Source organism: Mustela lutreola, chromosome 10, assembly GCF_030435805.1.
Source record: "Mustela lutreola isolate mMusLut2 chromosome 10, mMusLut2.pri, whole genome shotgun sequence".
In the NCBI taxonomy this organism is placed as follows: domain Eukaryota; kingdom Metazoa; phylum Chordata; class Mammalia; order Carnivora; family Mustelidae; genus Mustela; species Mustela lutreola.
This window is the reverse complement of record NC_081299.1, coordinates 44,085,334-44,099,086: the sequence shown is the minus strand read 5'-3', so window position 1 is coordinate 44,099,086 and position 13,753 is coordinate 44,085,334. Positions and strand designations below refer to the sequence as shown.

Sequence of the window (13,753 nt, the reverse complement as noted above, 5' to 3'; positions counted from 1 at the left end):
TTTGAATTCACTTGTCCTTTACATGGTGGTTTTCTAAAATTTCCCAGAAGAGTTTGGTTTGATAAAGAATAATTTACCTTATTTCAGCTTCTTGTGTTTGAAAGGAAGATTTTCCTCTCTCCTTTTTTAAAATTTCAAAGCTCAAGAAAAGGGTTCTTGTGAACCCTTCTAACCTAATATTTTTTAAAAAACCCTTTTTACCTAACATATCAACAAAAATGTCTTCCACATACTGAATATTTTGCCCTGTTTCTTAAAAATAATTACTAATTTTCTTTTGTAGATGGTGAGAGATGAAAACCTCAAGTTTATGAAGAATAGAGATGTGTACAGTAGTGATTATTTCAGTTTTGTTTTGTCTTTAGCATCATTGAATGCTGTAAGTACTAGTTGGCTTCTCAGTAGAGGACTAAGAAAGGAGCCTAGTTAACTGTCAGCTCAAGCATTCAGTGACTCATCCTCCCCCTCAGATTAGAGGCCCAGAATGTTTGCACAAATATGTCACTTCTGGGGTAATGTTAAAATACAGGCAGTGCTCAGAATGTGTCCTGCAGATTGTGAATGGGCGTGGGTTTCCACATACTGGCCTTTTAAAGTGCTCTTCAGTTTTGTAAAGAATCTGAGAATAGCCACAAGATGAGGTCAATGAATGTTGTGCTTTGTGGACATCAGTTTGTCCTATTTGTCATCAGACTTGACCAGACTCAAGATGAACTTTCAAGTACTTTGTTTCTTGAGTACCATGATTACAATTTGCCAGTAAGGGGGAAGTTTCTTAGTCTGCTGACAGGTTACCTATAACATGTCCATGGCCTAAAGTTTCTATTTTGAGAAGGCTTCATAAAAGAAATGAAGAGGAAGTCTTTTCTTACCCTTTTAAAAAATTTGAATGGGGCACTTTCTATAGTACGCTGGCTAGATTTTTCTTAGTAATATTAATTATGTATCATTATTCAACTCATAATATTTAGTAATCAATAAAACATCAGTGAAAAATAGCCTCTCTTTTCTCCCTCTCTCTCAGACTAAATTAAAGCATCCATATTATCCTTGCATGGCAAAGGTGAGCTTACAGCTTGCTATTCAGTTCCTTTTTCAAACTTACCTACGGACAAAGAAAAAACTCAGGTGAGAAATGATATGTTTTGATAGTCTGTTGTGGCAAAAGGCACCAATGAATTCAATTAAAATAGAATTTATGAATTCAGAGCATTGTGAGGGCACCTACCTGACAGACTCAGGTGATTAAGGCATGGTTCCTATCTTGAAGGAATTTCTAATCTCATAGGAAGGATAGATAAAGCAGAAAAGGCAAGGCATAAATGCTAGACATCTTTAGGAATTGGGCAAAATCATATCCAGATGGGTATGGGGTAGGTGTCAAAGAGAGTGACAGTCTCAGGATTTTGAAAGGTGAAAACAGAAGCGGAGGGACCAGTCTGGGTGAAAGGGGAAAATCTGAGAAACGAACAAGACTTGCCTAAAGAACCGTGAATGACTAGTGTTTTGTTTATACATGTAGGAACTCACTGGAAGTGAGGTCAGATGTGGGGTTTGGAATTGAGGGTCCTGATTACCACAGAGGGGACTTGGGACTGTGTTCAGTGGGATATGGTGGAGGGTTTTTGAACGGTTTCTGTCTTTAGCACCTGGAAGGTGCCCGACACATTGTAGGTTGCGGGTGCAGAGGTGCTGTGTTAATAAGTGGGTGACGGGTGAGTGGCTGCACGCTGGCTGGAGCAGGAGCCCAGAGCAGGCAGAGACTCGGGGTGAGGAAGGCAGGGACAGCTCAGCGAGCCTAGTGCAGGGAACTTCGCTAGAGGTGAGGGGCTTGGGGAAAGACTTTGCAGTCAAGAGACACTTGAGAAGAAACAAATAGAATAGCAACTTCATTTTTAGGTGTAAAAAGTTGTATTAAATGAAATTAATCTTTATTATTTAATTGGAAAAGAAGACATCGTATGTTCCTTTATCTTTTAACGTCTGGCATAGGACTAAAGAAATGTCATTACTTCTGTTGTGAAATTGACTCACGCCATTGTCTGTGCATTGCAGGCTATTTTCATCTTGGTTATATTCACCTTTTGGGGGCACGAGAGAATGGAGGGGTGTTATGGGAAGTCCCAGGTATTATAGCCATGACACCTATTTGTCTGCCCAGATGTTTTTATTCCATGAGGATATTAATGATTATAACAATGAAGTATAAAAATGTTGATGTAGTACCTATTCTGAAAGTGGGCATTTTACACTTGTAACTTAGTTAAGCAACACAAAATGCCACAGTCAGGCAGCTTTCCTGATTGCAGTTGTTTGAAGAACAACTGAAGATAAAAGTTAAAGTCTAAGACTTGAGCCTTCTTCACACTCTTTTGTGGGGAGGTGAGGCAGGAGAAGGGAAAGAACGCAGAGCCCTGGCTTGTGGGCCCCGCAGATCCATGTTAGTCAGTGGCCATCGGGTGTTCAGCTTACCCTGTACCCCACCTCCCTGGAACAGGTTAAACCACAGTGACACTCCACAGGCTTATTCGCTGGGGCCGTGCTCCTTACGTGTCTGTCTTTGCTTTTTTAAAGGGTCGATACTGAAGAATGGATTGCCACTATTGAAGCGTTACTTTCCAAAAGTTTTGATGCTTGTCAGTGGCTAGTCGAATATTTTATTAGTTCTGAAGGGCGAGAATTAATAAAGTAAGTGTCAAGATCTTTTAATTAATTAAAAGAAATCTCTATCTCTTCTGGTGACTTAGAGCTGCTGTTTCTTATAATTGTTTTTATTTCTATTTGAAATTACTTTTCAGATTGGAGTCAGTTTTGAACTGTTTTCTCTTGAAGTGTGAGGAAATTTTTCAGGTCACTCTAAAATCATTTTTTCAAAAACCTTCTCCTTTGGACTATAAGCATTCATTGTGTGTGAGGAGAGCATGTGTACACATAACCATGGGCTCACAGGCAAGCATGGCCTGAACTCCTGCCGCGGCCCAAGAGATTCCCGAACATGTGCCCCCTCCCTCAGGGACTCACACTCCAATGGCAGGGAGGGGAGGTTAACGATCCTCCATTACTACACAGTAGTACCACAGTATTGTCTGTATTTGGATTCTGGCAAAAATATTATTTATCAAAAACTTACTGATACTGTAATACCTATGGTGGTAAATTTACCTACATACCTATAATAAAAAATAATTTGCTTTTTCTGACAAAAAGTCAGGATGATCAGTCACTATGGATGTTTACACCCCACTCCCAGTCATCCTTGTCAGGTTGGCCCCTCTCGTCCTTGACGAGTTCAGCGTTCATGTAGGGGCACCCATGATCTCAGTGTCCTTTGTCCCCATTAGGCTCCTCCTTCACCCTGCCCCCGCTCTACTTCCTCACCCCTCTCGCCTGCCATGCCAACACACCCCACCTCCAGTTAAGGACCTTGCCTCAGACTTCCCGGAGAAGGTACCAGTCACAGATGAGCAGACCTCTAGGCCTGGTGCATCAGAGCCTGTTCTCATCTCTTCCTCCTGTGATTCTGGAGGAAGTGTCCTCTCTGCTCAAAAGGAGTCTACATAAGCAAACCCTTTATCAGCTGTCATTCCTGCATCTTTATCTTGTAGCATTTTCTATCAAGTACTTCCATCCCCTGTAGATACTCTCTGGTATCTCTCAACTTGTGCAACAGGGAAGTCAGAAATACAGGCCACTTCCACAGGGAGCTCACAGTTTGGTTCCACGTTAGAGAGCTCATCGAAACTCTTGGTCCCACGTTCCTCTCATCTCTACGACTGAGCTCCAGACACTCATTTGCCTACTTTAACTCTCCATTTCTTTCTCTAATCTACCTCATAACAGCAACAAAAGTGTTTTGTTTTGTTTTGTTTTTTAACAAACTGTATCGCATTACTTCTCTGCTTGAAAATTCTTCAGTGGATCCCTGTCACACTTCTAATAAAATCCCCAGTCTCTACCATAACCGACAAGGCCTTGAATATGGTCTTGTTTCACTTTCTTCACATGGGCTTATTGATACTTGAAACACACTAAGCTTTGTTTTCTTGCCTAAAGACCCTTGCACCTTTACTCCCTCTATCTGGAACATTCTCCCAGCCAGTCCTGTATATAGTAAGCCCTTCCTTACCCTTCAGATGTCAGAGATGCTGTTCACTCCTGATGATGTCCTCTAAAGCCAGTCTGCGCAGCTGGCCTGCTGTGCTGTTTGACTGTCCCCTCACTAAACGCTGGCTTCTTGAGGGCAGAAGCTAAGTTTGCTTGGTTTTCCTTTTGTACACAAAGAGCCTGGCACCATAGTAAGCACTCCAATGTTTGTGTATGAGTGTGTATCGTATCATGTGTTCTCTTTATCATTCATAAAGAGAGCAAGCAATATGTCTGTGAAGTGTTCTGTGTGCCTATCCCTTAAGAGTTTGCCTCAGAAGGCAACCTTTCCCCCATATTTCCAGTGTAATTCCAGTCTCTTTCCAATAGTAGGAAGTAGGGCAAATACTTAGTTTATTCCCTTATAACAACTAGACTTGCCTTTAAGTATCTCCAGAGGAACTTGGTGACTCCTTTGGGACTATGTTTGGTTTCTTAGCGTTCCTCATGGTTAAGAATCCCAATGAATTACCAATTTGAATCCTTCCTGAGAGAGTTTATTATATTTTTATCTCTTAATCACCTTCAGTTTGTCATCATCATCTTGATTTTATATTTTATAATTTTATATTTAATGACTTCTTTACAATTTTTAAGATAGCTTAGGTTATCATCATTACTACTGAAGTAACAATGTGAAGGGAGTGCTCTTGGATTAGAGCCTCTCAGTGTAGTCCTTTTTTAGGCAATGCTTAAATGTAACCATAATTGTAAAAATTTGAATTAGTACTAAGTATTGCTTGAAAAACTATCTGAAGAAATTAAAACTACTGAGCAAAAAATATTTTACGTCTTTTAAAAAGTTTTTATTGTGAAAGAGGTTTAAACATACAGCCAAGTAGCCAGAATGAGAACCTGGTTCTCTACCTCTTCCCAGGTCAGGTTACTAGCACTTTGCCCATCTTGTTGCCCCTCCCAGGACCCACCACTCACTCACAGGCCTGCTTTTTTTTTTCCTCTCAAATATTTTACTTTTCTTTTAACGCTTTTGCACCGTTTTTTAAAAAAGATTTTATTTATTTATTTGACAGAGGTCCCAAGTAGGCAGAGAGGCAGGCAGAGAGAGGAGGAAGCAGGCTCCCTGCTGAGCAGAGAGCCCGATGTGGGGCTCAATCCCAGGACCCTGGGATCATGACCTGAGCCGAAGACAGAGGCTTTAACCCACTGAGCCATCCAGGCACCCCTACTTTTTTTTTAAAAAAAAAAAGATTTATTTATTTGAGAGAGAGCACGTGTGTGCATTGAGAGTCAGGGGTTGGGGGGCAACAGAGGGAGGGGGGAGCGAGAATCCCAAGCAGATTCCCCCCACTGAGTGCAGAGCTTACCAGGAGGCTCAGTCCCACGACCCGGAGACCATGACCTGAGCCAAAATCAAGATTGGATGCTCAATCAACTGAGCCACCTGGGTGCCCCTTTTCCCCTCAAGTATTGTAAAGTAAGTCTCAGACATCATATAATTTCACTATAAATCTTCTTGCATATATCTTTAAAGGTAGTTTTTTTGTAACTAAGCACTCTACCATGATCACACTAAACAAAAATATTTCTTTCATATTATCCTAAACCCAGTCAATATTCAGATTTCTGCAGGTATCTCAAAAAAGTTCACTTTAGCACTGCATATGTACACATCAGGACCCAAAGAAGCTCCATGTGTAGTATTGTTTGTATATGTCTCTCAAGACTTTTGTAATCTGTAATTGTTCCTTTCCTCCACCACCTCCCTTTTTGTCCGCCATTTTTTTGAGGAGCTGACTTGTCATTTGCCATGTAGAACTCCCCACAATCTGGAATTGTCTGTATTCCCATAGTGCCTCCGAGTGTCTGTGATAGGAAAATGTAGAGCAGCCCCTGGAGATAGTCTCTGAAAGTGTTGTACCTGAATCAAGCCTCTAGAGCAAATATTACAAGCACACTTGTTATCTCTCTCTTTCTTGTAATTGTCCCTAGAGTCTTAGGAGATTTTGAACACAGCCTTGTCAGTCTGGTGCAAATTGGGTCACTAATCGGTAGCATTAGTGGTTACGGGGACTGAGCAGCAAGCAGAGTGATCTCAACTCCACTCTCTGCGTACCCCACAGAGGGCAGGAAGGAAATGCCAGTGCTGCCCTCAAAGGGGGACCAGCACAGCTTGCTGCTGGCACCTGGAGGACATGGTCATCAGAACTCGGCTGTATTTAAATCTTTCATGCAGAATAATGAGAACTTCCTGTCAAGAAATGGGTGAAAAGTGAGGTGGGTTTTCACTTCACTGATAACAGTGTGGGTTATCAGGTCCAAGTGAGCCTAGGAAGCAAACAAGAAAGGCTGACTCTGGAGAAGGCTCTGGGGGCACTCCCACGCCACACACCCCACGCCCCAGAGTAGCGCTTCTGCCTGACCACACCCCTCTCCAGCCAGACCAGGTCCCTCTGCATAGGAGGCACCTCCCCCACCACTCTGCTCCCCTCCCCTCCCACAGGGCTCCTCTCCCAGTGACTCCTCTCCCTGCTGGGCGGGTAGTTTATGTGCAGTGCTGGAGATCACGGAAGCACCTGATCAGCCTTGACTGCTGTGGTCATCACCATCATAGATGAAGAAAGGAGGAAAGTGGGACCTCTTGGGCTGCAAATGCTTGGTTAGGGTTTAGGCCTGGGGAGGGAGAGCAAAGGGAAAGGGTAGAAATACTGGTGCATGGGTAGAGTAGGAAGGGCTCACCTGACTGCAAGCTTTAGTATCTTACTCTGAGAAATTCAAAGGGAAGGTAGGGATCCCCTGAGAGAGACACAGAGTGAACAGAATTTGTTACATTTTAGGTTCTTTGCTTTCATCTCTTTATATCCATTTATCTGGTTAACCCCATTAGATTTATACAGATGCTCATTTTATGAAAAGGGGGGAAATCTGCTGGGTCCCTGGGTCCCAGGGTCTGGATTTTCCTGTTTGGCCTTCTCCCTCCATCATAGTAGCCTGTGAGTGTGTCCCAAAGCTCTCAGGAAGCTTGACTCAAAGTCTTGGAGGGATTTTGTGTCTTGAATAGTAGGTAGGCCTGGTCATGGGAAGCTGGCTTATGGAAATCCATTTTGCTTTCTCAGTGTGCGTCTTTTCTGTCTCTGTATTTTAGGATTTTCTTGCTGGAGTGCAGTGTGAGAGAAGTGCGAGTTGCTGTGGCCACCATTCTGGAGAAAACCCTAGACAGTGCCTTGTTGTATCAGGATAAGGTCGGTCTCATTTCTTGGATGTTATTTATATATTCTTTTCCTACCAAGTGTTCTGAATTGCATATTATATAGTAAGAGAGAGCACCTAGGATAATTTTGCCACCCAGAATGTACCTCCCGTGGACTGCCTTTCTGATAAATGCCAGGGTAGAAGGCATGTTGTCCTTGCCGCCTCCTATCCCAGGAGTCAGGGTAGGCTAGGAGGTTAGGTCTGCTCTGGTCTGCTTCAGGATTTTCTAGAGCACTCCTTTTTCAGAGTCTTCTATGAAGAGTCTGTGTTAGATTTCACTGAACTGAGATTAATGTGAGTCTGGAGACTCTGGGCTAGCCCAGTAGACATTTTGAACCTCACTTGGCTTTGTCTCTCTGCTACTAAGCTATTTGCATGATACAAGTCCATCAATCGGCCCCCAAACCAAATAGTGCTGTCCATCCGGGAACAGCCGCCAAGATAGTTTCTTCATCGATCTCTATTAGTCCCTAGGCTTTGTTCCCGTTCTTCTGAATTTCTTCTTCCTAATTCTATTTTCTGCAGTTTATTTTCTGATTCACAGTTCCACACATGTGAAAACAAACCATGGTATTTATTACTATCCTCAGTCCCCTGAAATTTAAGTCTTAGGGCAATAAATGACATATACTGTAAGTCTGATTATTCAATCTGTTATTAAGTCCTAACAATATAGCACTTCTTCCCAAGTTTGCTGTTTCAAACAGCTGATACTACATGGAAAACTTTGAAAAATGTTTTTTGCAGATCTGATTGGCTCCTTGTAGACCTTGGCTGGAGGCAGTGTGTCTCAGTGAACTAAACACAAATTCTAGGAATTGCTTCAGATCCAGGTGTTACTCTGCTGTTCAACCTTGAGCAAGCCCATAAAAAAGGATGTAACCCAGTTACAGTAGCGGGCACCCATCAGCATTGCCCAACCCAGCAGTCACTGTTAGACCAGACAGCCACAGGAGCTTTGCTCAGCCCAGAGTGAACAAGGAGGTCAAATACGCCCTTTAGAGAGGGCCTAGAAGAAGACGGTGTCTCAATTCCAGGAATTGTAAAGATGCTGACGTTTGGCCTAAGGCACTGGTTTTCAATCAGCTGAAACAGCAGAACCATTTTTCAAACTTCAGCTTACCTGGATGCAGAATATATAAAATCGGTCATGGGGAGCCACTTAGGACAGTTCGGATACCATTGCTCTGAAAAATCCCCATGGAGCTTTTCTAAAATATTTAACATAAGGGCCTCTAACTGTCCTCCTTCCTCCCATGTGCCAACCCAAACAGAGGATAAAAGCAGAATTAGTGCAGTCTCCCTAGAGATGGGGTCAGGCTATGGCATAGTAGTCCGCCAACCTCTAGAGGCAAGAGCACAGGTGCTAGAAAGGGAAAGGAGTGGTGGAGGACAGAAGCATGCGAGCCATTGCCTCAGTGAATTCTGTCTCCTCTCCAGCAGATGTATTTTATGTCTATTTTCCCCCCATCATGGAAATGGTGCCTCTGGCCACCCACTTTATATTGTGAAGTACTTTGAAATTGAGGTGCTATGTAAACGTGGGTTTTCCTGTATTTATAATGAGTGTGGCAGAATGGATGGGACTGCTTCAGAAGTCTGTGAACACCATCTTTAGGGGAGATGAACTAACCAGAGTAGTAAGCTGGTCTTACTTCTCCCGTCACAGATGAATTTCTAGGGACTTGTCCAAAACCAGTTGGGGTGGGAGGGAAAGAAGAGGCACTGTGATAACCAAAATGGTTTCTAAACAAATAAAATGTTTTTCAAAGCTTTCCATGAGGCGTCAGCGGGCTTTCAAGTAAGTTCACGGTTGAGTTGATATTACCGTTGTCATTCTGTCAGGCTGTTGCTCTCCATTTGCTCCATTGGCTTGATTTCTGGCCCCTATGCCTGTGTCTGTGTTCTTTATTCTTTGCATCTGTGATTATGTGAAGAAGTAGTGTAGCGGAGGGAGGGGTTCAGAAGTGCTTCCTCTAAACCCCCTGATTTCTTTTAAGACACAGAAATTGGGTCTGCAAAAAGTGTGACCATTAGCCATAGAGTCAGCCCTTGAGTCTGAAATCTAGAAAACAAGACTAGGCTATCCTCATAACTGTTTCTACAGTACCAATCTTACCCTGGAAGATAAAAGCAATGATTCTGTTTTTGCTCTCCAAAGCATAAATCCATCTGAATCTGAGACTGGATTGTATCAATCAGACTTGACTTTTGTTCTTACGGTGATTTACTTCCGATTAACCCTGTTACAAATGCTGCCTTACATTCTTTTTCTTTACGTGATTTCATCTTTCTTCTAACCAGTTAAAAAGCCTTCATCAGTTACTGGAGGTACTACTTGCTCTGTTGGATAAAGATGTCCCAGAAAACTGTAAAAACTGTGCTCAGTACTTTTTCCTATTCAACACTTTTGTACAAAAGGTAAGTGATTTTTCTCTAGTAGCTTTTCCTAATATAGCAGATTTCTAGTCTAAAGGAATTTTTTATACATGGAAAAAATTTGTACTGGTCAGTACTGGATTTAAAGATGTGGTCGTCTGAGGGTTTCTTCTTAAAAATCTTAATTTGTGGGTAGTGTGCCTTGCCAGAGTTCTGGAACGGTAGCTGTAGATACCGCAGGCAGCGGGAGGCATCTGTGGCAGCTGAGGCCCCAGCTGCACAGAGCTGGGGCCTCAGTGCATGTGTGGCACCTGCTGTGAAGCAGTGTGAGGCTGTTGAAACTCCAGAATTTTAACTCATACTTTCTGTATGTAAATTACAGCATTTAAAAACTTATTGACCCCTTAAAACTTCTCATTTAACTGTGTTTTTAATACAAATTTTTGTCTGGATAGATCTGTAACTTGTCCTTGTCGATATCTTGTGACAGCAAGGTATCCGGGCTGGGGATCTTCTTCTGAGGCATTCCGCTCTGCGACACATGACCAGCTTCCTCCTTGGGGCCAACCGGCAGAACAATCAGGTAGTGCCACTGCTCCATGGCCCCGTTTGACAGCCACGGTTTTGGTGCCTCGTTGTTTCTCTTTGTGCCAGTGAACATACGTCATCCCCTAAGAGTCCAGGTGCCAGTGCTACGTGGCTTTTAAAGTTCTTCAGACTTCGGTTGTTTTTACAGCCTCCTAGTCGAAGTTAGTCTGATGATACCACAGAAATGACTAATGAGACTATCAGTCAAAAAGTGTCCAGGGAGGAAAGATGGACTCTGAGCAAGGGGGTTGCATAGGCCTTTGGGAAGGAGAGGCACAAGGGTCTCTACCTGCCCTTGGGGAGTGCAGGCTGCGCTGTTCTAGCGGAGGTGGCTGGTGTGGGGGAGCCCATAACAGGGCAGGATGGGCTGCAAGGCAGAGCGGTGTGGCCTCCTGGGGCCTGTCGCCGCACAGCACCACAGCCAGAGCACAAGAGGGAGGTTGTGTGTGGCCATGGCGCTAGCTGCATCCCAGGATTGCTCTCCGGCATGGAGTTCCTGTGCTGGCGTGCTTCTCCTGTCACTTTGTGTCTTCTGTTTGTGAACAGAAGTGTGAACAGGGTGATTGAACTGTGAAAAGGGTGACAATGCACTGATGGCACACGCGGCCTATGGGGCTCCATAGGCCTAAGGGGCTCCTTAGGCACCAGGCACGCTGGTTACTTTACACACGTGCCTGCTGTAGTTCAGTAAGATAAGCATTTGCCTTTCCAATCCCAAGCAAGCACCGGAGCTCAGAGAAGGGAAGTGACTTGTGTCAGGTCACAGAGCTGAAGTGTCGTGGAGCAGGGACTCAGACCCAGCTCTGCTTTCCCCTCTCTGTAACGCATGGCAGCCTTGCTGCCCGGGGCTGCCATCAGCCTCCTGTCGTGCTGCCTGTTGCCCTTTCCAGCGTTACCAAGTGCTGCCGCCACGGCATGCTCTCTGCACTGGTAGGACATTGCAGTTCACAGTGTCTTTGTTCACTGCACACACTTTCTGCTCTGGGACACTGATGACACTGGCGGTTGATTGACACTGATCATAATTTAAATAAGATTTAATGGCATTAATAGTGTTATATACTCCATATTGTTTTACCTTTATGAAGTACACGTAATGTGAAAAAGATTCTCACTTTTCATGTTTCATTGGGTCCTCAAAGCCAGGAAGTAGGCAGATAGGTCATCTCTGCCGGTGCCTGGAGAGATCAGGTGCTGTTACCCACATCTACCTGGCATGGTAACTAGCACAGGGGGGCCCAGGCACCAGCTCCCCAGCCTCCCGGGGTTTCCCTGTCATACTGTGGTACAGCAAAGTTACCCAGCACGTCAGAAGCATTCAGTACCTAGATTGAATACAGAAATGGAAATATTTTAGAACACAAGTTAATGTGTCTGCAGGAAAAAAACACTCCATAGCTAGCCTAAAATCCATGAGTTCCTTCTATTTTGATCTCTTTTACTATCAGACATTGAGAAAGAATCAAAATAGCATGAGCCAGCCCAACCTTTCCCTTCCTTTTCATATTATTTCTGACCAAAACATTAATGTCCAGTCTATTTTCTCTTTTGGCAGATTCGTCGGTGGAGTTCAGCACAAGCACGAGAATTTGGGAATCTTCATAATACGGTGGCATTACTGGTTTTGCATTCAGATGTCTCTTCCCAAAGGAACGTTGGTGAGCTTTCACATGTCATTATCCAGCAGAAAAATGAAGACAGTGAATTTGTCGATAATGCATGGAGACTAATAATGTTACCAGTTAAATGAATATTACTTCCCATTTGGCTATTTGATATTTGAGGAATACTCAAAATTTTTTGTTTTAATGCATTAATAATTAATTTGCATTAATTAAATGCAGAATTTAATACATTTAAATTTCACTCTATTTTGTTAGTTCATTGCAAGAGAAAGTCAAAAAACATAAAATATTTTAAAATGTTTAAAAATATTTAAAGAAACACTCTGGGATTAGAGGCTGATTTAGAGTTCATTCATCACCATACCTGGCATGGCTAATCTAGTGGGGAAAATAGCCAACTGTGGGTTGGAGTGTCCTGGCAATGTGAACTTGACGAAGCCACCTGACCTTCCTGAATCTCAGTATGAAGTGGAAGTACTGAAAACATAATTCCCCAGGTGTAATGAGGATTAGTCAGATAAAATATTAAAGAACTTTGTAAAGCTAAAGAGGATTCAGATGTAGCTTATGTCATTGAATCATGTTTGAAAGCAAGATGTAGTTGGTGCCTTTCCATTTTTGTCCCCCAGAGCCAGCAGCTCAGTCCTTATTTTGTGCAGCCGAAACATGTTACCTCTCTGCTTATCCAGTGTCCTAATCTACATGCGTAGCACGTTTTTTACTGTTCTGAGGCCTTGTCAGAACAGCAACAGCAGTAACAATAACAACAGGCAGCTGGGAAGTATCCAGAGTTTTCTGTGTGCTGTGCCTTTCCATGGAGCTCTGGGCTCTGTGTGTAATCCCCTCCACCAGCCTGTGAGCCGTGGTCCCCCTCCACAGACAGGGAAGCCAGAGCGCGGCCAGGCTCATGGCTCGCACAGGCCGCAGTGTGTGAGGCAGGCCTCTGACCATTGGCAGCTGTGGCAGTTGTGCATGGGGCATGACCGGGAAGATGTCCGAGAAATCCCAGAGCACTGGTTTGCTCTGGAAATGCGTCCTCACTCTCTAAGGGCCGGGGAGCCTTCGGGCTGTGAGGCAGTATGCGTCCTTCACTCTGACTCCTGAGCCTGAAAAAGACAAGGCTGCCTACCTGACTCATGAGGGCAGCCAGGTTTGTGAAAGGCAGAGTTCGAGTCCTTGTTTGCTAGCACGTGGGGCAGCTCACCCCCTCCCTGTGGGTCAGTTCTGCTTAGCGTGGGTGGTGGTGGCTGGTCTGTGAGGGCAGTTGTTAGAGCAATGGGTATGTCGTCCAGCATCTCTTCACAGGCATTTGGTCATTTTCTTTCATACATTATATATACTTTATCTTCTTTGAAAGATTGTCTTGGGAGGTGTAAATTGTCACGCTGACAACTCTGACATACACTGTGAGAAGTGGGTACACGTTTCCTCCTGTCCGCGTGCCCACTTACCCTCCCCCAGGCCTTGAGGGAACAGGCTCTAACTACCAAGCCGCCCTGTGTGTGCATCTCAAGAGAACCGCTTCACCTTGTAGGTGTCTCTCTCTCTTGAAATAACATCATCTGAGACAGGCTTGGTTTCTTTGGTCTCCTAAAGCTCCTGGAATGTTCAAACAACGGCCGCCCATTAGCGTCGCCCCTTCCAGCCCTCTGCTGCCCCTCCACGAGGAAGTAGAGGCCTTGTTGTTCCTGTCTGAAGGGAAGCCTTACCTGTTAGAGGTATGTACTTGGTCTTCTGGAGCCTTTCTCTTTTTCCTCTCATTATTGTCTGCCTGAGGAGAAATGCCCCTTGTAATAGTTTGTGTGTCA

The 13,753-nt window shown here is 44.0% G+C and overlaps 1 protein-coding gene across 3 annotated transcripts in view; it reads left to right on the top strand.

The window, feature by feature from the left end:
• USP24 (ubiquitin specific peptidase 24) overlaps window positions 1-13,753 on the top strand; it is a 136,438-nt gene that overhangs the window by 107,963 nt on the left and 14,722 nt on the right. For all 3 annotated transcript variants that reach the window (XM_059137846.1, XM_059137845.1, XM_059137844.1), the window contains exons 53-60: window positions 284-379; window positions 1,025-1,128; window positions 2,575-2,688; window positions 7,247-7,343; window positions 9,658-9,774; window positions 10,223-10,315; window positions 11,876-11,978; window positions 13,542-13,663. In XM_059137846.1, the coding sequence (XP_058993829.1) occupies window positions 284-379; window positions 1,025-1,128; window positions 2,575-2,688; window positions 7,247-7,343; window positions 9,658-9,774; window positions 10,223-10,315; window positions 11,876-11,978; window positions 13,542-13,663 (846 nt within the window). The remainder of the gene's footprint in view (window positions 1-283; window positions 380-1,024; window positions 1,129-2,574; window positions 2,689-7,246; window positions 7,344-9,657; window positions 9,775-10,222; window positions 10,316-11,875; window positions 11,979-13,541; window positions 13,664-13,753) is intronic.